At 43.6% G+C, this 24,092-nt stretch overlaps 1 protein-coding gene across 1 annotated transcript in view; it reads left to right on the forward strand.

Moving 5' to 3' along the window:
• The first annotated feature begins 5,100 nt into the window (after nt 1-5,100).
• Nucleotides 5,101-24,092, forward strand: part of mgat5b (alpha-1,6-mannosylglycoprotein 6-beta-N-acetylglucosaminyltransferase B) — an 87,720-nt gene continuing 68,728 nt past the window's right edge. Inside the window, exons 1-2 of the mRNA XM_088927073.1 lie at nt 5,101-5,810; nt 11,641-11,753. Coding sequence (XP_088783199.1) covers nt 5,743-5,810; nt 11,641-11,753 — 181 coding nt within the window. The 5' untranslated portion in view covers nt 5,101-5,742. The remainder of the gene's footprint in view (nt 5,811-11,640; nt 11,754-24,092) is intronic.

Here is a 24,092-nt window from a genome sequence, read left to right on the forward strand (position 1 = left end):
ATCCACAAGAGCCCTTCTTACTCTACTTTTACAGTTTCTCATTTGACCTCAGCACTTCAGCATTTTAATTTGTTTCATTTTAGTTTTAAATTAATGTATCCGGAGCTGTTTCTTAATTAATATTCCTCCCTGTGGAAAAACCCCCATCCTAATTCATTTTTTTTATTGCACTAAGCTTTACATTGGTGTTAAGGGCTGTATCTTTAGTTTGTCTTGATTGTACTGTAAATTTTATCTGAGCTTTGATGTCAAAATCCATCCAATTTTTATATTTCACAGAAGAATTGCAGTGTTTTGGAATCGCTGGGATTTTTATGGACAATATGATACACAATTTGAATATTTACCAGAGATTTAAGTTTTTAAAACCGGATAGATGTTATTTTTGGATGTCTCATTCATCCTTTTTTTACAATTGAAGATGCCCATGTTATTCTAGAGTCTTATCCCCCTGAGAAAAAAAAAATCAACAGATGTTCTGCTGAACCATGATGTGATCAACCTTTTGATTTCAAATTGTGCTATCTGAATATTTTTTTTACAAAAATGTATGTATACTTTAATATAAATAAAAAGTCTACTCCATCCTATCATAGAAACCTCTAGTCATCTTAAAAATGCAAACACTCTGCTCGTGGCAATATTCTTCATGGTCTTGAACCCAGTACAGATCTCTGACCTTTGTTTTGCTAAGAGGCTTCTTTCACATATTGCCTAGACAAAGCTTACTGGATGTCATCCAGGTGCAGAGGGATGCTAACAAAGCATTGATGCACCAGACCATCATACCACCTCTCTTCAGAAACGCCGCCCTGTGGCATCACATGACCTCTTGAGTCTGCTGCTGCAAAGCAACTCATCTCTGCAGCAGGGGTGTCCACGCCTGGGCCTGCTGGGCCATGGTACAGTACAGCATATGCAGGTTTTCATTCCAGCTCTGCTCCTAACAAGCTAAACCAACTGGTTCCTGGCTTGACTGGACCGATTGTACAGCTTCTCCCATCTTCTCTTCAGGTGCTGTTGTTTTGGAGAGACCTCCAAAGCCTGCAGACACACTTGTCCTTCAGGACCAGGAATGCCTAGGAATACCCTGAGCTGCAGCTTACTTATCATTCTACTGCAATGCTGTGAGTATTTTCTTTTAAAAAAACCTGTCAGTTATCTTTATTTGCAACATGCTGGAATATAATCTTAAAAGGGAAATCTGTCATTAGCAGTCCTAGTACATACAGCAGAGATCCCATTAACCTTTCTTATTCTCTTCTTCGGACCACACAAAGGCTTAATGCACAAACTACAAAAAGCTGAAATTGAATGATAAAACTGCATTATTGCTTTGCACCTCTCACATGCTTTGTTAAAATTAAGCTTGACTTGCCTAAACCACAGCTATGGTGTGCAAATCAATTTGCTTTTCTCTTCAAAAGCCCCCAAACAGCATTGTTTTCAAAACAACTATATCGCACCTGTGCAGGAACCACATCCACAGACTGCTAATTCCACAGCTCCGACTGCCTGGGTAATTTCTTTTTGTGGATTTGTGGAGTCATGTAATCACTTTGCACAAAGGCCGCTATGTAAAACCCACTGTAAAGATTAGAAATTAGCCGTCTTCCTATTTCGTTCTTTTCAAAGGAACCCAAAGTGAGCACTTGGTCCCTAATCAATTGATAAGCTTTGAAAATACGAAAGAGGGAAAATGGAATGAAACTTCAAAAAAACACAATCCCTCAGTGGTCTCGACTCAGAAGAGATATTTTTCATTTTGTACAAGAAGGCAGCACTTTGTGAAGTGATGAATCTTGGTATTCTGCGTAATTAATGTCACAATTAAAAGAGCAGAGGGCCATCTGTCACGACACCTGTGTTTGGAAATCTTGCTCAGTAATTCCAGTAACAACTTCCTCAGAGCAAACAAGGACACAAACGCAAACATTAAAAGCTAGTGAGTAAAGTTCTTTTTTTTAAAAATTGATTAAAAGTTTGAAAATCAGCAGAGAGGCAGGGGAGAATTGAATCTTTATCTAAACACTTCCTAGTCTCAGAAAAGCTCCTTCTTTTGAAACAGGTTTCTTTATTGAGCAGCATGGTGGTGACTGCAAATGAGTTTTCCTTTGAAACAGAGATTGCAGGGTGCAGAATCAAGGTGTGATGTACAATGGAGAATCTGGGGAGTTAATAATATGAGGCTTAAGAAATCACCAGCCACTTCTAACAACAAATGGCTGAAATTAAATTTGGTTATGCATTCACACCCGGAGCACGACTCTGTGTTCTCCATTTTTCCCTGCAGAGAACCATCTAAAAGAATCTGTCCCGGTGACACCTTGATGGTTTGCAAATAACAAAAGTGGCAGATGTACTGTAAATATATCGCACACAATCAGACTTTTATCAGAGGGATGCAGATTCTGCATTTTCTACTCTTGTTGCACAGTATATGGATGTTGTTTTCAAGACATCTGAGCAAGCAGGCTTTGGCAAAGCTGATCTGACTGGTAGGCCTCTTCGTTCTGAGGCCGTATTTTTTCAATTACGCGTTATTCTCCACGCCGCTGCCTCACGAGGCGTGCAGTCAAGGTTTGCCTGGAATCACTCTTCCGATCCAAAATGTAGCGTGAAAGCGGTTGTCACAATACTGCGGTGCATGACCCTGCTTTCTGCTTTGGTGGAAAATGTAGAAATTGTGGAGAAAGCTTGGGAAGATTAGCGTGCTTTTCTGCTTATATGCGAGAGACCGTTTTCTCAAATTCCCCCTTTTTCAACATGCTGCCAGACTTAATCTGAGAAACACAAAAGAAATAAAGATTAAAGCAAAAGAACTGGACAGAATGTTAAATTTTTACTATCATGTGCAGACTGCCATTTATATTGATATTTATAGAGCCGGCAGCTATATCACCCTGGAACTCACCACTGGCAGCCCCCTGAAGCCCAGCAGGTGTGAGCCTGGCCAGTACCTGGATGGGAGACTCCTGGGAAAAACTAAGGCTTCTGCTGGAAGAGGTGTTAGCCTACTGGTCCCACTGGTCTGTGTGGGTCCTAAGCCACAGCACAGTGACGGGGACACTATACTGTAACAAGGCGCTGTCCTTCGCATGAGATGTAAAGCCAAGGTCCTGACTCTCTGTGGTTTTTAAAAATCCCAGGGCGTTTCTTGGAAAGGGTAGGGGTGTAACCCTAGTTTCCTGGCAAACTGTTGTAGTTTTGTAGGGAGGACAGAATCATGCAACGTTTTCACATCAGTTTTGTGAAAATGTACAAGAAATGTTTGTGCTACATTTGCCATTGTAATCTCCACTTCAAAAAGAGCCCAGTGTTGCTGGTTTACAGTCTGCCCTAGATTATCCGTAACTTTAAAAACTACGTATGACATCTTTTACTTTATTCTCGGTTTGTATTAAAGGGCCTTTTCATCAGAAAACTCCCTAACCCCCAGTCTCTCGCAATTACTGGACTCTGTTCTTAAACAAGGACCACGCCGGGAAAGTAAGCCGTTGATGACGGGGTTAATTGTGTACAGGTTTTGTGCGACTCCTTCATGTGACCGAGTGTAGACCCACCCGGGAACCGAGAGAGTTGTGGACGAGGCTCGAGTCCAGGTACAGTAAATCACGGGCGAAAACTCCGTGTGCACGTGCTTGTACGGCCTGCAACATCCACGCAAGATCACCCACCGCGGTGACCACGCAGTCCCCCGTCCTTCTGTCTTTTGTGCTGCACTAACAGCGCGCGAAGAGTGTCAATTCATCATCGTTATTACAGCACGCCGGGAGGGCGGGCGAGAAGTAAAAACGACCACCATAACGGTCACTCCCGGGCTCCAAGGAAAAGGCTGGCGGAGCTACAGTATAAAGCTCACTGAATATTGTTTCCTTTCTTTCAGCGTGCGAACCCGGCGCAAGGTGAAATGGTGATTCAGATGCAAACTCGAGCAATGTTTCGCCGGTGTTTTGTGAAATTCTGTGCTTCATTCATCTGAACACAACGCGACTCGGCATTTCCTGTACCTGTCGCTAAATAGTTGTACTAAGGCCATCTTACTTGTACTGCCGCGAGTAATGTCCTTGCCTGTGCTGCCTTTTACCTGGTGAAGTTGAGTTATCTCCCCTGCTAGCCTTACATCGTAATTAACCTTCTGCCAGTTACCCGCGCTTATCTTTTATTACCGTTCCTGCGCGGTATCCTTTACTCTGATGGTGCGCGATGACTTTGCTTTGTGACCTCTTTTATTCTTCTGCTTGCTGTGCCGATTTTTATTGAACTGTGTGTGTGATGGGCAGGCAGTACAACTACTACCACCCCACTGAAACAAACATCACTCGCGAGGGAACCGCGCTGATGAGTCGTGTGAAGCGGACCGTCTTGCGTGATGGATAGCGAAAGAAAAAAAGAAACCCAGGGCAGTTTGCGAAACGCCAGAAAGTACCGTTCCGGGGAGCTGTGCGCAGAACGCCTGCGAGCGCCCCTGCTGACCACTAGGCGTCGCTCCTGCGAGCCGGGCCAAGAGCGGCGTGACGCGGCTGCGGAGGGAACTGTCCCTGGTGCTGAATGCGATCACACCGCCGCGGCCGCCTGGTCCGCCGGTGCTTCCTCGAGTCGCCTGGTTGACGGTTGCTGTGCTGTATGCGCATCTGTCGAAGTGATCCTCGCGGCGTAATCGATAAGTTACATGTTTTTCTGTCCAGAGTTGCTTCCGGAAATATATCAATATATATATATATCAAAAAAAGTTGCAGTGCAGGATTAATAGGCATTCTGCATTATTGAACGCACCCACTCATTGAATTCCACTGCCACTAGTACGCAACCCTTTTAAAATGGCATGCAGAGTTCAATGCAATAGGTAATCTGAGCATTTTTCACTGCGCCTGATAAAAAGAGACTTCAGCTCTCCTGACACTTGATCAGACAGCGGTACTTAGAAAACAAAGGAACGTGTTGGTATATATTGTACAGTCTACGTAGTTCCCAGTCAGCACAATTTACTGAACAGCAGAGCCGAGCAGGAACGTAACAATGAATTCGGTGTAACAAACACGTCGAGCAGTAGATGGCGCTGCGGAGACGATTCAATACGAGCATCAATGAATTGGAAATACCTCGCAAGGAGCCGAAGCGGATGTATTTCATTGAAGAGACCGAAGCTTTCTGAACCGTGGCGAGACGGGGGTCGGACGCTCTCTGCGCTGCCTGGGCGCAAGACCGAGGGAGCCCGTGCTGCTACCTGACGCGGTCACAAGCTGGGAGAGAGCAGGGATGTCCTATCCCTTGGGAGTAACAAATGGATCCCGTTTCAACGTTCCCGCCTGGCATTCCCTCTTTTTTGCTGGGATAAGCCAGCCCGAGTTAGCGGTAGAGAGGAGCTCTGTCGTAATTACTGTAAAGTGAACTGCGGAGGGTTTCCTGGTGGTTCAAAAGCAGAGCGGCATGCCATCGTCTACCAGCGAGCGATTGTACACTTCAGCGATACCGCTGTGAACCTCAGGAAGCGCTGAGCTCTTCGCAAGGCTGGAAGAGTTGAGAGGGGGGGGGGAGAGGGGGCATTGCCGTCGAAGTCAAACTTGTGGATATAATTTCTCGCCCGGCTCTGGAGGTGCGTTGTAGTAGGATTTTCTTCCATCGCAGCCTGAACCAGCCCACTTCAGCTAGAAGCTCCGTGCGTCTTAGTCTCCCCGGCGAAGGACTGAGATCTGGGTGTACGATGTCCGAGCTCGGCTGCACGCTCGGCTTTTTGGGAAAATGATTGCTGTGAACGCGGACGGTAAAATAATGGTGAGAAGATGCCTGGTGACGTTCAAGCCGTTCAGGTAAGGAAGCCTCACACAGTTCGCCCACCGCTTGATCGCGTTCGTCGTGCTCGGGGAAAGTTAAATGTTAATAGTTGGAATGAAAGCGAAATAGCAAATATCGAGTCTAAATGGCAGTGAATAATTTATCCTGAGCAAAGAGGCAGCCTGGTTCGTCCCTTCGCTTTGACTTTCTTAAGCCCTTGTCATACATCTTTACATATTTAAGAACTGATTCTCGTTAAGGTGGTATTCATCCCTCACCTTCATTGAAAGCGTTAAATATTTCCGATAATTGTTACTATTCAGTGTAATTCGTGGCGCTCTTGGTATAGGACCCGTGCCTGTGGCAGCACTAAATAGCCCGCTGTGTTATTCGCCAGGTAATTCCCCACCATGAACCTGTTTCCAGATGAGAACTGTCCAGACCCGAGGCTCAGGGTGCAGGCTGGAGCCAGCACATTGCCCTATTCTAGGCGTCCAGTGGAACCAGACATTCGGTGAAGTTCGGCGCCTCTCCTCGCTTTTCCGCTTGCGTCTGCTTGTTAACTGATAGCTCGTTCGGAGACACAGTATGAAACACGCTTTTGCGCGAAACTAAGGTATAAAACCGGCTGATGTTAAAAAAAACCCACCATCGAAATTCAAACTCGAATTTGCAAATCACTGTCGTATTAAACAAGAATGTAGGCACCCCGTACTACAGAGTTTGGTGGGTTTTTTTTTTTTAGTTTATTAATTGTTACGAACCTTTGTTTCATAAGCTAACCCCGGTCCAAGTACCCAGCGTCTTCGCCGGTTCAATCTGCCAGTAATACTGATCTCGGGTTTTCATCGAGCATTACACGAAACTAACTTGGTAACGAGAAGACAGGGAGAATGCACGACATTTCACTTGTATCGTGCGCCCCCCAGTCGGTCTAAGGTATTTTAGAGTAATAATTGAATGGATCGTTTGAAATCCGATTACATCACGTTAAGTTCCGTTACTTCTTTATTAAGTGCTGTCTTGTAGGATTCTACGGGGCGTCTTTCAAAAGACACAGTTCAATAGATGTCTCTTTTCTCCGCAATACAGGATGGAATTCGGAACAAAGCGGGTCACAAATGGACGTATTTTTAAAGCAAGGAAAATAGTATGAGTGCTGATATAAGCAAGCAGTATAAGACCTTTGAAAACGCTTTTAAAGAAAGTGGCTAGCCCATCACAGACCACTGAAGCTGTTAACACTACTCCAGACTACGCTAGTTCAAAAATACTACACTTAAATCTGCCCGATCTCGAGAGTCATTTGTATTTAGTATTTGTTTGGGGAGCAGGAAGTGTTCGACGTCTCAAATAGTCAGTGGGACTCTACTGTAAAATCCATTGTGAGAAATGATTTATAATTCAGTTTTTTTAAATGTCTTTATAGAAACGTCCATTAACCAAGACTGTTTGAATCTGTTTAAACTTTTTAATGTACAGTACAACAATAAAGTGACGTGGGTTATTCTTCAGCGTAAACTTATCCTGTAAAACATGTACAGTAGCAAGACACAGCTGGCATGTTTCATTTTCATCTTAAGTGATTTGTGATGCTCAAACCAATTTTAAAAAGCAGGTTACATCCTGGCATTGAAAACTGGTAAATCCCAAATCAAATTAAACTGATGGTGTAGTTCAGAACAGAAATGAAAAATGAGTAGGAATGCACTGTCATACAGTATGTCTGTAATGAATATACAGAAACACATTTAAGCCCACAAACGTAATAACGTGTTACTAACAGCAGGTTATTTGCATTGCAAGAGGACTATTTTGACATTATTTGCTTTCTCAATAACATCAATACATTCCAGGCAAGGAATAATGTTTGGGACTGTTCTGCATAGACTTTCAGATAATGAGCAGTGTGGCACTGCAGCTGAATAGTCACTGTTTCATTCAGGGGAGCCCAGGAAGCCCAGAACATACAGGATATCAAGGAATCATTACAGAACAGAACAGGTTTCTCCCACGTTTACAAATTCCAACCTTCCTGCCTATAAGAGCTAAGATCAGATCACTTTATCGGCCCTAGACAATTTCTTGCATTAGGAAATTGTCTTTTCGCAGACCCCAGCTTGCTCTCCATGAGACACACAGACAGGGAGAGAGAAGCTGGGGGACAGAGCGCAGGGTCGGCCGTTTATACAGCGCCCCTGGAGCAGCTGGGGTTAAGGGCCTTGCTCAGGGGCCCAACGGAGTAGGAGTCCTCTGCCAACCATGGGATATGAACTGGCAACCCTCCAGCCACAGGCGCAGATCCTGAGCCACAGAGCCACCACTCTGCCCTGTGATTCACCCTTTTTGCATTCTGTAGAGGTGCTTTTTTGTCGTGGAGGTCAGGAAATATTAGTTTCTTTTTATATAACAGGGAAAAGACGTGGAGTTCTTAGTTTATTCTCCTCTGCTAACAGCCAAGCACTGATTCTTCTGTTTCACACACTTCTCCTGGTGTATCTGATGCAGCATTCCTTTAATGGGAACAAAAGATTAATTGTGTTCAAAAGGTCAAACACTGAAGCAGCTATGGCGTCCCGAGCAATCTGGATCTAAGCACTTCACCCTAACGCTGCCCTGGAGTGGCATTGCGAGGACTACAACACTGAAGCGTTGACACAACACCGATAATATTCTAATTAATCAGTGAAATGCCTTTTTCCTTTTTCTAAAAAAAAAATCAAGATTTATGCTTGAATCTGATATAAAATCTTCACTTCTGAAAAGTGGAAGGCATTACCTCATAATAAGCCACATGACTTATCCTCCAGAAAAAAAAGATATAAAAGAAGGAAACTAAGGCCATATCTGTCATGTATAATTACATGTATTACTTGGGGAGCTCTGAGATATGCTTGTCAGTCTTAAGTAATTGTTAACTACAAAAATAGAGACTAAGCACAGATGACCTGCTTGAATCAGCTGCTGTGTGTGACTGGAATTGAAATGTGATGTGATAGTTGAGGTAGTGCTAAGTACTTAAGAGTTCTGTTTTTTTCTGCATTACTTATCTTAATAAAGGTCGTATGAATATTTTTAAATTTCACATGAATCCCTCTGTGGTTTTAACCCATGAAAATCTGTTTAGAATCTTTATCACCTTACAGGGAAAAGATAAAAAACAAGAATAAAGTGTGGGAGAGGGCAGCTTACTTTAGTCCAGCTCTATCCCTCCACGTTTGAGCTCAGATGAAGTCCAGGAGCTCCGAACAGCTTGACCCAATCATACGATATCAAAGCTTTCCCCCTCCAACCACTGCAGGACTTGATCCTTTGAGAATCCTCTTCCACAGCTGTAACAATCCTGTCATGTTCACATAATGCTTTTAACAATTATATATTTCACATAAAAATGACATGGGATCTGAGTTTCTTAATACAATGGCAATCTGATGCGGGCAGAAATCTGCAATGTAGAGTAACGCGTTGTCTTTCTAAGCTTTCATTAGTCCAATGAGCTTTGGAGTCTCCAGACTCTGGCTGGAGTGCCAAGGGGCATGATCGTGCCCAGAAGGTTCACCAACATGAGGTAGATCTTTCTAAGAGCAGTGATTAAATAAGTGCTCCTTTTTTATGATGATGGATCGAACTGCCTGGCAACCGGACCGCTCTCCCATGATGCATTGGCGACGGCTAAATGCTCTTCAGTAAGGTTTTGTTCCCATTGTTATTTTGAGACCAGCCTTCATAATTAATAATATACAGCACCTTCATTAAGATTCATGGTTGTTTTGATTTAATTAGACTCCCTTGAAGTGTGTTAACTGTCCCCAGGGAATAAGATGGGATTTTCGTGTAATGTTCAGACCACTGAGGAGTGAGGCAATACCCACACTGCCACTCGCTTCACAGGAGGGTGTCTGAATTATTCAGGGCTCGCCAGCGCAGGTGGAGCTTTCTGCCGGCAGACTCCTGCAGCCGCACAGACATCGGCGAGCATTCTGGGGCCTAGATCAGCAGCTCCCACTCCTGGTCCTGGTGACCCACACACACCTGCTGGTTTGTGTTCCAGCCAAGCCCTCACAGTCCTCACAATCGAACCCTTCGTAGGCTTATTCACAATAAGATCAGATCACTTTATTGGCCCCATACACTTTCTTGTATTAGGAATTTGTCTTTTCGCGTACCCCAGCTTGCTCTCCATGAGACACACAGACAGGAGAGAGAAGCTGGGGGTCAGAGCGCAGGGTCAGCCTTTAATACGGCACCCCTGGAGCAGCTGGGGTGAAGGGCCTTGCTCAGGGGCCCAATGGAGTAGGAGTCCTCTGCCGGCCGCAGGATAGGAACCGGCAGCCTTCCAGCCACAGGCGCAGATCCTGAACCACAGAGCCACCACACTGCCCCGCTGAAGTTGAATTTGAACTCTTTGTTCGCAGCTCTTGCACATGTTGTACTGTAGCTTTAACTGTTCTATTTTGTAAGTGAAATGAAATCCCAAACTTGTGATTAGAAACAAAACGCAAATATTCCAATGAAGCAGCTTCTTACAGTGAAAACCAGCAGGCGTTTGGGGCACCAGGACCAGGATGGGGAACCACTGCATTATAGCGAGAAGCAGGGGGTGGGGTGTGAGTTAATATCCGTTGAAACAGCGTGCATGTGTACCAGTCTCACCTAGTGCATTTTTTTAATGTGCGAAAAAGGAATGAAGGGATTATATGGGCCTGACGGGGGCAACATGCCTTGTGCTGAGATTCCAATTAGCTCTGGACCGTGGAGGACATAGATGGAGACTAGCCTGCTGCCATTAGGATGGAGGGTGCTTGGGTCTGCCAGGGGTCCTGGGCTAAGCCAGAAAATAGAGCCCACCTCAGGGGTGCAGGGGGGGACGGGAGGGTGTTATTCCAATTTGCTGCAGACTTGCTGCTCAAGAACATTAAAATGGCCTTTGCCACCATGCTTTTTTTCAGGAACAAGTACAGGTTTACTCCCTGCTGAAAAAAGAAGAAAGGTAACACAACGTATCGGCCATGGAGCCTTCTTCGGGTGTGAGGTCCCCCGAAGAAGGCTCCACAGCCCAAACATTGTGTTTCCTTCCTTCTCTTTTCACCAGGGAATAAACTTATTGCTTGTTCCTTTGCTGCCTACGCGTGCTGACGCAGCTACTTACTTGAACTACTTCATGCTTACTTTCAGTCACTTTGCCTAATTAGAAAGGAGCAGAAAGAAAGGTCACGCCGGTCTTTCAATATGCTATTTGAGCAGCTGCTGCAGGCACCCGGAGCACTTCCTGGAGAGAGGAGGTTTTCCTCCTCTCTCTCTCTCCCCCTCGCAGCGTGTGGCGCCCAGCACTTCGCCAGTCTGCCGAGCTCGCCCGCTGCTCTCGGGGCAGGCGAGTGGTTTGGGAATCGGGAACGTAGAGCTGGTGCACTTCCAGCTGGGGGACATAAAGGAACTTTAATTTAATAACATTTTCTTGTAAAAAATGGTGGAAACACAAAAGATTAAAGTAGTGTCAAATTATGTGCGGTTAAGCCTCCTTAATTAGTAATTAGTCATAGTATCAGAATCACTGCTCAGGTTAAATTGGCAGTCTTGGTCATTTTTGTGCCTTTAGCCCTGGGCTCATGGGCAAGACCTTGAGCAGCACATTGGCTCGAAGCGATGATTCCATTCACCTTTCTCTTTACTCTACCCAATCTTCCACCTAAGCATATAAACTAGGGAAACTGCCAGAAATAGTTTTTAACCATGATTCAGTTGTTGTTGCACTGTATTTGGAGTATTCAGAGTTCTATTTGAAAAAAGCTTTGCTTCTGGAGGCTGACTCTCCAGACTCACTTTCTTTTTCTGTGTTTTTTTTTGTTTTGTAAATTTCTATTCTAGGATTTTCGTGGCTGGGATTGGATTCTTCAGTCTGTGCTTTTTAATGACATCCCTGGGGGGCCAATTTTCATCCAAGCGATTGGGAGATTCTCCATTCACCATCAGAACAGAAGGTAATTGCATTGCATTCTGTTATCAAATGGGTGTTAGGATGCTCGTCTGTTGATACCTCAGAATGGGATCAGTGGAGGTTGAGAACTGGCACTGAATTTAACATTGAATCTTTGCCACTGGCCTGCAGTCCTGAGGCAGGAATGCCGCCAGGTATATTTGTAATGTGTGTGTGCTTTAATGGGCCCAGGATTTGATTATTGAATAAAGAGCTCCAGAAGGACTTTAGGGATGTTGAACCCAGCAGGTTTTATATTTACTGAACACGCTTTGTTTATACTGTGAAAAATAAAACAGCAAAAAAAAGTTAAGAGTCAAGAACTGAAGTATAAATCTTTATCATGATATGCATTAGCATTCAATGGATGGTGTTTTACAAATGATTTATTAATGAGAGTTTGTGATATTATCCTGTTAGTAACACAGTAATAAGTGATTTTCAGCCTTGGCTACAACCATATAGTGTGGTCACCTATATTCTAATTATGCGTTGTCCTTCATATAGTTTCTTCATATAGCCAGCAGACAAGAGATTGAGTTTTCACTTAAGAACACAAGAAGGTTTGCAGACATTCCATCACTTCTGGATTTTAGTAGCTGTTATACATTTAGTGGCAGATCTAAAGATCTCATCCAGCTGTTAATGAAAAGAAGCCTGGATATTGGCTTCAACAACACGACTGGATTGTCACGGACGCCGGAAAGGCCAGCCGTGGAATGCACAGAAGAGCAGTAGAGGCAAAAATGGCACAAACACAGAGGTGTGCTCTGGGCTCAGGGGTCAGGCGATGTCGGGGATGAGGCCTATGCCGTCAGGACACAGACATGGGGTGACCTGGTGCTAGGTGGGCCTTGCGACATCCGTACCCTAATGCTGAGCCAGGAACACTGGAGACTCAGGGTCTAAGTAGAAAACAGAAACCAGACACACCGGAAGGACATGAATAATCACACTAGGAACTAGGGACAAGAATGAAGTGGAGCGCCCTCTAGGGTTTGGATGTCGACCGAGCAAGAACCACACGTAGAATAAGCTGCATAGCACAGGGGGAGGAAAAACCTCATTTAACTGTCAGGAAACCTCCGGGAGTCCGCTGAAAGTGGTAGAGGGAGCCAGTAGTCTCATGTGGACCGCGACATGGATGATGTTCCAGATTCCCACAAGTTAGTATTCCGCTGTGGATGTGTTGTGAGGGATGAGCTTTTCCCACTTATCCCGCGTAGGCTATGAAAACTGATCTCTGGCAAATATTCGGCTGCATTAGAGCTATTCTGAAATTGGATGCTCTGTACCCTAACTAAGTCCTTCAGTAAATGTTTGTCTTATTGTTGCTCCTTTGTTGTCTCCCAGTCTTTAAATTGGCAGAACAGAAGTAAAGAAAGAAAAGTTCACATGAAATGATTGATTACCTCCTCAGCCACTGAAATCTGGAGAAGCATCTGGACTTACCAGCCACCTCATAGTTCTGAACCATGGAGATGGTGTCTGTAAGCACTGTGCCTGTGTGTGTTTGTGTGATGAATAGGAGGGGGCTGGCTGCTTAATGGAGTGGTACTGGAACACAGGATACCAGATACGGAGACGTCCATCCCATCCCAAATTAATAGTCTCTCTAACCCTCTCCACCTGGTGATTTAGAATTGGAATGTTGTAAGAAATTTAACTTTTCGTACCTTTTTGCCAAGAGTTCTAGACAGCCATGTTTGCTCTCCTTTGCACCCTTTTTATGTTGTTTGATATATACAGTAGATGAGAAATGTACCTTATCTATGGTATAAAATAAGCCCTCAAGGCTGGATATGACGCAGCGAGATGGGAAAGTGTCTAAATGTTCTGTGCAGTGATAATCCGGTTCCCCCGTGACTTTGCTGGACTGAAATGTCCCTGTTTGTCTGGATTACTAAACCACCTGACACAAAACCTGTGTAAACAGAAGAACTTTCAATACTCTTTGGCAATTACTACTGAGGATTTTAATAACTTAAAAGCACAGATGACAGAAACAGGTTATTTAACTGAAATGATTCTTTTACTGGTAAATTATAAATTATACCAATTTCCTGACAGCTGATTAACAGATTAATCTTTAAAAAAGGTTGCATTTGTTGCCAAGAAGGTTGCTATGCTTTTTGATGTGTATTTAAATGTAAATCTAATTTTGCACCATTCATTTTGACATTCTAAAAAAGTTGCCAAAGATTGTTGTAGTTTGTTGCAAAGCCAAGAATTAAAAGGAATGTTTCTTGATTAATCAATTTTGTTTTTGTTGCATTAGAGCACTTTAAAAGTGTATGTAGTAGAACATTTAATTAATAATATATACATAGTTGATAGTTTAATATTGCCTACATTGTTGTTGTTCTTTTACTCAGAAATAAAATAAAAGGAATCTGAACACAAAACAGCAGAACCTAATCTTATGACATTGTTGCTATTAACAAATTCTGTGTAGTTTGCTGGTTAAAAAATCTTCAGTACCTCACTAGGAACAGTTTACAGTATCTGCTACAAGAAAGGACACAGAATCATTTGAGTAAATATAGTGCACTACAGTTTTCTCCCCTTGATGCAGTGTGTGTACTGATATGTTCAGTGCCATTTTTGGTTACTATGCCGGAGTTGCAAAACTTTCATTCCAACGTCTACCAGCTGGTCATCTGCCGAAAAGTTTCTAATAAGGCCAGATTTTCTGCACACAGTCTGTAAGGCCACACAGCAATGCAATTTGCCAACACAACAACATACCCTTGTAACCTTGCGACAGCTGAAGAATCCTGGCATTGAGCTGAATTCATGTGCAAACTGGCTTTGTAGCTGATGCATTAGCAGTTCTGCGGATAACCTACAAACCTTACAGAGCATTACTTGAATTACATTTCCTCTTTTTGTATTAATAAATTGAGGAACCGCCTCAAGTGAAATTGAAATAATTGCTGGTTGCATCACTGGCACCTAGAATAAGTTTTTTTTTTTACCCAAAGATACTTTTCGTGCTCAGCTTGAGATATGAAACCTGAAAGTGCTACAGCGGTAGATGTTTGTGTGAAAACTACATTAATAATAGCTGAAAGGCAGAGGAATTAATTTTCCCAGCAAAAAAAGCAGAGGCTGCCTTTGAACGCTCCTATCTTAAAAGCAACAGTGCTACACAAACAAAGGGCTGCCATTTCAGGGTTTAAAGGCATCATTCAGACAGCTTTCATGTGCTTCTTCATTTCTCTGGGCTGTTATTGTCCTGTTTCAATTCTGTTCTCCCTGCTGTACAGGGCGTTGAAAGAGTGTCGCTGTTCCATTTCCATGGAAGAGGGTTGATGGCCTTACCTGAGGTTTGAATGTTTCTGAAAATTGATTTTTGGAGGTTTAGTTCTGTGAAGTGCTCTTGGACTTTGTGATCTGCTACAAGGCTGTAAAACACAGTTCCTCACATCGGAAAACATCTTATTGTGTTATACAGTACACATGCAATAGAAATTTTGACATGATTTCTACATTTCCCCCATAAATAATGCTACATCTAGTCATGCGTGATGATGGTGTGATATAAATCAAGGTTTAGTATCGTAATACCACTCATACTCTTTGATAATTAGGGTTAGTTGAACCAGACTTATGAGTACATCTAAACCCCAAGAGTGATATGAATGTCTTCATAAAGTATGAGGAATTTAATAGGAAGTTAAAAACCTCCTGAGATGCAATCCGTTCCTTAAAGAAAAGATTTTGGAGTAACTGGAAGTGAACAGAGACAGGAGGAGATAGGGAAGGCACGTTTGCTTCAGAATTATTTGCTCTTGACCAATAGAATTGCGATTTATTAACTAGGATTCATGAGCAATGAGTCCAAGACATTGCACAGACACTGCTGGCGACTTGATCACGTCATCGCTAACTATACAATCGCCAATGCCGAAGAGTGTATCGGCCAACACGCTGCTTAAAGACTCAAATCTGTGTGAAGTCTGAGTAGGGTCTGGAGCTGCCTTGGTCGTGCTGCAGGGTTGATGGAGACGGCATCCCCATCCTCCGGTACTGGAGGGCTGGGAGCCGGGAGGAGGGCAGGGACAGCAAGCCAAGCCATGGCCCAGCTTCTTTGGAGTCTGTGTGTGTTCCTCCTATGTGCAAGTTACTTCCTCCAGCTCTTTATTGGGCGATTACTTATCTCCAAGGTTACTGGGACAAACCAAAATAAGCATGTTGTTTGTGAGACAAAACCTTGCTTTTGTTAAGAAGCTGAATCAGACATTTTTAAGGGGAGGGGGAGGTGGGGACTTGCTCTTTTAATTTTAAAAGCCTGGAGCAAACCCGGGAAGCGGGAGAGAGGACCGCATGGAGGAACGACACGTCTCCCTGCTGACGGGCCTGCAGGTGTCCAGGAAATCGGCCAAGAGGACCCTGTCCAGCGCTCTGCGCGGTTGTACTCCCCTGTCTGGGGAATCCCTGTTAGAGCTGGCTGCTGTCAGGAACTGCACTCAATCCGGTGTTGTCTGGCCTGCGGGACTCAGCCTGCACCTTTACAGACTGAGCCTGTGGAGGTGCCCCAGGCCGGGTGACACTTTTCTGATTGCTGCACCTGGAAAGAGCGCAGGCTTGAAAAATCAAAGCCCCTCCTGGGCGTGAGCGATGTTTCCGAGTGTCTGTTCTGGGCAGGCTGAGTTTTGTTTAGGGAAAAGGCGATTAATACTCTCCAGCCGGTATCCTTAGGGGCTGCGTGTGTCACGCCTACTGTAATTAAAGGGAATCTCAGTGCAATTCGGGGAGGGAGGTGGTGGCAGGTCTCCAGGTTTTTGTGGCTGAGGTATCATTTACTGGGAGCAGCAGCGGTAATGAAGGAAATTGCCTTCAGGTCTATCAGCCTGGCCTTGGCTTCATCTCATGCGAGTTGACAGGAGCAGCTACTTTGAGTTCAGAAAGAGAGAAGGGAGCTGACCTAAGTGTCAGGGCACACAAGCCAGAGTCTGGACTGATTTTGTGAACCCTCTTCTCTCAAACAGAGTGTGGCACTCCAATTACTTTCAAAGTGCTGCCTGATTAATGCCAAGCAGTAGGTATGGTATTGAAATAGAATAACCTCTCCACATCTTCCACTGCCATTTGTCTGCAAAAAGGTTGATATTTTTTTATTTTAAATTCTAAAAAAAAATCTGACATTTTCCCCTTTATTAAATGAAAAAAATGATTTATGCATGGCTTTTTGTGCTACAAACAACTAGAAACTCCCTACAAACAAAACCCATTTAAGATATGGAGAAAAAAAAAACTACAGAACCAGTGACTTTCACTGTCTTGTAGCATGATAACTGAAAGCAAACTCGCCATTTCTTATGTCCTTTACTCTAGGGCCACAGAGTAGGAGCTTATTCCATAATTAGATAGTAGATATTAAAACCTAATATTAATATTGGTACCAGGCTAGCGTGGAGTTAACTTCTCTGCTAAATAGCTAGCTACCCAACCAGCTACTCAACCAGTAAGCACTTTGTATGCTAATAAAAGAATACTGGAAGACAGTGCAGTGAGGCCACAGTGGGAGTAGTATGAGCTCACTTTCGTTGTAACAGCCATGAGCTGTACAGGTAACTGTCATTTACAAAGTATTGCAGAGCATTACAGCAGTCCAGTCTTGATGAAATAAAGGTACAGTATTAACTGGGTACTCCGTGTCAAACAATGAGAGGAATAATCTACTTGTAGCAATGTTTCTAAGATCATAATATGCCACTTTAGTAATTGGTTTAACAGAAGATTGAAAGGCCAAGTTGGAATCACATAAAATGCTCACATGCTTCACTTAATATTTTCATAATTTAAATGGGTTTACACAACCCTAGCAGTAAGATATCAGTTAGTTTAATGCAGGAAAATCCTGAGACATCCAAATTAACTTCAGCACGACAGAAATAAAACAGTTGTTCTGGTTTAACAGAGATGGTTTTCTTTCTGGGCTCATCATATTTTATTACCAGACAATAATCCACAATAAAACGTGTTGAGTCCCGAAGGACACATACTGTACATAATATAACCACTTTGGTTACAGACTATGTCTTACAGAATGTCTTGAGAAAATATTATCTAAACCAGTCCAAAAACATTTCAGACAAAAATAATCATTTTCAAGAAATAAATTAAAATGTTGTGGCTTTCAGCAAAGATTCCTCACCCTGAAACACTGTCTTCTGATTTTCATGCCAGGTGATGTGTTCATCACAGGCTAATTGGTGTCAAATGGAAGTTATTAACTGCAGTTTGGGAGGGATAACAACAATTCAATCTCACACAGCTGCACCTAATCTCCATCATCACCAACCAGCTACTTAAACTGAGCTCAAACACCTCCCTTTGCACTTGTCTCAAGCATCCCCCCTGTTGTTGTTGTTGTTGTTGTTGTTGTTGTTGTTGTTGTTGTTGTTGTTGTTGTTGTTGTTGTTGTTGTTGTTGTTGTTGTTGTTGTACCACTTTACAATTGCTTCTTGTTTCACTCCTTTTAATGGGGTTCAAGCCTCTGCCCATTAACCAAGTGCAGTATTCCCAACATTCACAGAGCGTTCAACCTGTGGATGTTCTAGTTGCTAGTGAACTTCCTATTGGGTGCAGCATCAGAAATTTGCCTTTGTCTTCTAAGAAGTTGGAGGGGGTTGGTAATTGGAGTCAGCTGTGTACTGTCTTCCGTGTTTCACAGCTGCCCTCACTGGGGTGCTTTGCCTGAAATGTAATCTACTGGACCTCTGCAGAAGGACAAAACACTCATAGTGGAGTTGTCTGAGAGTGGCATTCCCACCTGTATCTGTTCACCCAATGATCAACTACTAATGAATGAATTGAGTTAAAAATCAGCACAAGCTAATTCTTGCATCGTGCTCTCTGTGCTGAAGTAGCTGGGAACAGTACCCTTTGTACAGAGTATTTTTGACACTGAGGACTGACTGAAGAAACTGCTGTTTAAGTTCTTTTTAGAAAACCAGGAGATTTTACTGAGAACATTTACTTCCTAAGCTTTTAGGCTAGTTGATTGGGGTCTTAATGATAAAAAGAAAACAAACAGTTTTATCCTGTGTTTTAGTGCCTCTGAAGACCAATGTGCAGCAGATGTGGAAAGGAAATGGTTTTTCTGTGCATTACTGGAGCATGTTAAATGGGCTTCAGAAACAGTGTCCAGAGAATTCTGTAGATTGATTAAACGTCCTGGGAATGTACTGTTACCCTAATAAAGCAAATGTTTTACTGGCTCAGTTAGTTATTGCTTCCCTTATTGGAAAAGGAATTAGTGTGTTCTCGAGAAAGGCCTTTTAAAGATGTACATGGTTTTTAGCAAAGAGCTGTTAAGTGCTCTTCACCACAGTGTTGAATTGGTCATGCATTCTCAACTGTGGATTGAGTTACCCATGCTGAATGTTAAAACACAGTGGACCATTACAGCAATGTTACATTCACAGTATTCATGCATACTGTATGTCCCTCTATTTCCAAAACCTTCAGCCATCATCAGAAAGCCTCACATTCCTAGCAAGAATGTCCCTGAGTGTATCCTGGAACTGTAAAGCATGTCCAAGGCCCTGGGCCCTGATCAGTCCATTGCAGGGTACACACACTCACACATACTGTACAGTACACGCACATGAAAACAGGCACACAACGTCACTTCCCCAGAATGTCTTTCCATGGTGAAAAACAAACTGGAACAGCCAAAAAACCAATGTGATCATAGAGAGAGTGTGAAATCCCCACACAGAAGGCATTTTATTCCACAACTGAACCCAGGGCCAAAGAAATAGGAGCCACTCTTTTTTTCCAATAATGGTGTTATTATTAAGGTATTAATTTAATTAATTTATTGAGGGTGCTAAATAACATTTGTTGGACTGTACTCATTGTAAAATTCTCTTTTACTCTTCTAACTGCATTTGTTCTAAGACAGGGTAATTAAAATTCTCAATTAATATAAGACAAAGGGTGAGTACATATTTCTGCATTTCCATTGACTCCTACAGAGTTTTCCAAAAAACACTCCACATGTGTCTTAGTTTAGGTACTTTACTGGATATTTTAACTCCAGTTTGACTGCTTAACATCTAAGATGTATGATGGCATTTTAAGGTTTAATGAATGTTATTTACTCCACGGAAGAAAAATAGGTGAATAACCTTGTTGGAGATGAGAGGTGTCAGCACTTGAGTGCGATTATGTGAGCCTCATCCAAGAGCCCATTCACATGAGAATGTAATTGGAACAGTAGTATTGTGATTTCCTAGCTGTTTCAAATTGAGAGAAATGTGTTTTGGAGTTTGAGAAAGCAGCTGAAATGGCTGGTAAAGAGATTAAATAATGACAGGATTGTGGTGCTGAAAACGAACGTGTCGTTTTCTGGTATTTCAAGCGAAACGTTGACGTTAGCTGGTTGCCTCTGTTCTCCAAGCTCATATAATGTCAGAAGGAAACCACGGGAGCTCCTCTTTGGATCTTTTTTACAAGCATTAAGCGTGAAAATCAGACTCCTCATATTGCGCGGTTACAAAGGTTTTGATTCTGATCTCATGAAAACATGTGAGCAGCTGTGAGATTGGATATGCAGCTTTTGCTGCTAAGAGAGACTCAAAATTTTTAGAGCGGAGCTCGATTCATCTAAGATTTTTAGGAGTCAGGCTGGGTTTATGTTCATTCTGACGTGGAAAAGAATCTGACTCCTCAAGTTCTCGGCGGTATCCCGAGACAATCCGATTTTCCTACACAGGTTGCAGAAAAGTCTTAGTTCCCGTGCCCCTCAAGAAGCCTCAAGATGACCTTACTTTTATGCAAACGCCCCCCTTAAATTCACTTCACAATTATAGGCAGTGGTTCTCATTACATGAGAGCCAATGTCCTCAGGCTTACCAGACACTGAACCGCTCATCCATGTTGGAATAGGCCGTTGTATGGGAGGTCGAATCGTTCTCCAGCATGCAAATTAAATTGAGCCCCAGGACACCTTCTCATCCCCAGTGCTAATTTTTGACAGCTTTGGAAAGACGAGCTCAGTGATCCTCACTGCTGTTCTTCGACAGCCCGAGCCCTACAGGTTTCATAGTTACAGTAACTCAATAGTAATTTAGACCTGTTAAAGCAGCAGCTGAATCAGGTGGGAAACATGTATCAAGAGATTTCACTGGAATGATATCCAGTCTGGCTAATCCAAGATGTGCTTCAAAACCCGAGAGACCAGTCAGGATTGTGTACTTCCTCTCCACAAGATACAGACATGGATTTGTACTGTGTGATTTTCTGTCAGCAAGAGCTTGTAGTGTGAGTGTTAAAAGATACCTGATGACGAGCAATGGTTTGACAGGATGTGACTTTAAGTGGTGTGCTTGAAAGGAGATTTGCCCCTGCAGAGGACTCGAGAGGTGAGAGGGACTGGGATTAACCTGTGCAAACTCAGAATTGATGATCTTCAGGATAAGCATTCTTCTTGAGATATGTGGGACATGAGCACAGTTATGTGTGTTTCTCCTGTGTGCTTACTATACGTCCTTAAAGAAACTGTAAAATATAGACTCTTCACCATCTGCATAGAGAGCATGCTCAGAAGAGACAGTGAATTATTACTTGCCAAACTCAATTTGTTAATGATCATTCAATATACAGCTGTATTAGTAAATGCATTCAGACAGTATTCGACAGGGTCATCTGTTCTCTATCGAATCTTTGAATTTCAATAAATGAGCAGTTGGCGTGCATGAATGTCGATTAGAACGGTTGATGTCGTTAGCTAGATCATTAGGAAGGACATCGGGATTATTGCATTTCGAGAGGGAGAGAACATTAAAGCCATCAGCCCTACTGTTAACTGCCTGCATCGCTTACATCACTGTCAGAACATCATAACCACATTACTATCAGATACCACCAGGAGGAAGGCAGCCAACCAGAACACATTACATTTCATGTAAGTGCCAGATCTGGCTTTAGATAATTTAGAGCTTTCAAATCAACACCACGCCGGCATGGGGAATAGATTACAAGCAGACAGAGAGGGAGAGTTTTAAAAAGATGCTATACACCTCATGCACGGGGTGATCAGTGAGACTAACACAACTCTGTGATTTGCCTGTAGCGGGCATTTGTTTCTTATTGCATCATACAGCTTTCCAGACTGCGCACGATTTTCCGTTCAAATGGGTTGTCTATTTTTTTTTCTTTTCTGAGCTTTGTGTTTCTCACAGACTCTACTGAACACATGGCAGGACTCAGCTGTGCTGCAGTAAACATTCTAATGGAAGCTGATTGTTTGTGTCAGGCTAAGAATTCAAAGCAAGTCCTGCAAATTGTACCGACTGCAGTGTGTGCGTGCGTGCGTGTGTGTGTGTGCGTGCATTTCAGTGCCTTTTTATTTCCTAGATTCGTAAAGGAGCCTAGATGAGAACATATGGTTGCTGAGTTTAAGAAACGGAATGTGGTTAGATTTGCTAATCCTCCAGTTATTACAGGAAACAATGAAGACTCTGTGATGACTTTTCTGCGTAGCTTCACCAGAATATCTCAGTCTTGGAGCTGGGAGCAAATACTGTACCTGGGAGGAGAAAAAAAACAGTGTGGATGCATACGGTGTATTGAACTGCCGTTCTGTCAGCCACCCGATCTAACAAAGCACACTGAAGTAACTATGGAGGGTCTTGCTCATCTTGATTTTTGAAGATTTCTCAATCTCCCTTTTCTGCAGACAGTATGCCCGTTGCCACATGCATCTTCTGCTGCAGTATGTCTCAGAGCAGTCTTTTCATTTCTTCTCTATTTCTTTATAGAACTGCTGTAGGAAAATAAAGTGCCTGGCCAGTGAAGTGTATTATTGAGCGTACCTCGGGTGCATTGCCAGAGCTTTTAGCACAGGCACTCTCTGACAGATGCTAATTTTTGTACCGAAGGGTGAATTATTGAGGCAGATGCAAAATCATAAAAGAGGTCGCTACATAAAGAAAGGAAAAGGTTTTGACAATAGAACAGGCTGAGTGCGGTGGGAAGGAGGCCGTCTCTACATCCTTCACCGCTCCCTCCACGCCGCGGGATCTAGCCTGCGGTCCTCCAGGCGCCCAGAGGTTGAAGGAGCAAAGTCTAGGGCCCCAGGTGTGCTTCTTTTCTCGCCGTCACTTCCCCCTGCCTCGCCTGCGACTGCTCCTGGAAGAGAATCCCCTCGAACTTATCCCCTGCACAGCGCAAGATGTTAAATCGCAGGTTTCGCAGAGAAAACCCTGTGCAGCGGGCACACGCAGAAAAGGAGCACAGGTAATTAAATCAAAACGCTCTCGCAGTGTCACTTGTGATAATTAGGCTCCGCTGTTCCTGAAGAAGAGCTCCATTTCTTATTGCTGCGGCACAGCCCGTTGGCTGAAGAGAAGAGAGACCGGAAGTCTGTGGTTTCAAGAAGGAAACTCACACATCCTTGTTTGCCCCCTTTGGGTTCTGTTTATCCTCGAATCTGAATTAACAGCCCAATAAATGCACAATGAAGTAAGTTTTAAAAAATAGACTCAGATGCTTGTGTACCGCTTTGAGTTCTGTTTATCTTTGAACTCTGCAAAAATGTATTCACTTTCCTATCCTTGGAGAATCCCTCTGCTGTAGGTCCCTCCTCCAGGAGCTCTTGCCATTCTTTTTAAAACCTCGGTGTATAAATAATGAAACCGTTTTCTTCTAACACTCCTGGCTGAGAGGCCTTGCCTGCTTCTCTTCCCAACGCTGCACACAGGATCACCAGGAGGTGTCAGAGCCCAGCCCTTTGCCTGCCAGGATCTGAGCGCAGAAGGGCTGTGGGCATGCTTGTGTTGAACCGGCGCCAGAGACAGGTCCTGGAGCTTCTGTGATGAAACAGGGCTGCACCTCTCCCTCCCGGCTGTCTGCCCTGCTGCGGCGCCGCATTCCCGCCTCCTCTCGAATTCATGTAACCGCACACGGCGAATTAAACCGCCGGCTCTGATGAAGTCGAGAGGAGGCACAAGGTTGCAGTGAATCAAGTAGGAATCAAGATGCTTATAAAGGGCTGTCAAGCACTCCTCGCACTCTCTCTGCCAGCGCAGGCGTGCTCAGGTGAAGGACGGGAGCTGTGTTCCAGGAGCTGTAATTGCAACGTTTCTGCGGCTCGCTGTGGTAATTAGTTTTAAAAAACTGTAACGGGCAAGTCCCTGCAACATGCTGTCTCGCTACAGCCTTACACAGCTTTACAAAGAAAAAGCGTGGCTCTGCCTTTTCTGTGGGTCTTAAAAGCCTGGAAGACGTGCTTTTACAGTACCTGCGTTCCTTTACTGGAAAGAACAGTAGGGTGACAATTGTTTTGTTGCACAAGATGTTTCCAATATCTGCTGCGTCCCATTCA

The sequence above is a fragment of the Atractosteus spatula genome, chromosome 11 (genome assembly GCF_055471065.1).
Source record: "Atractosteus spatula isolate fAtrSpa1 chromosome 11, fAtrSpa1.hap1, whole genome shotgun sequence".
NCBI lineage: Eukaryota > Metazoa > Chordata > Actinopteri > Semionotiformes > Lepisosteidae > Atractosteus > Atractosteus spatula.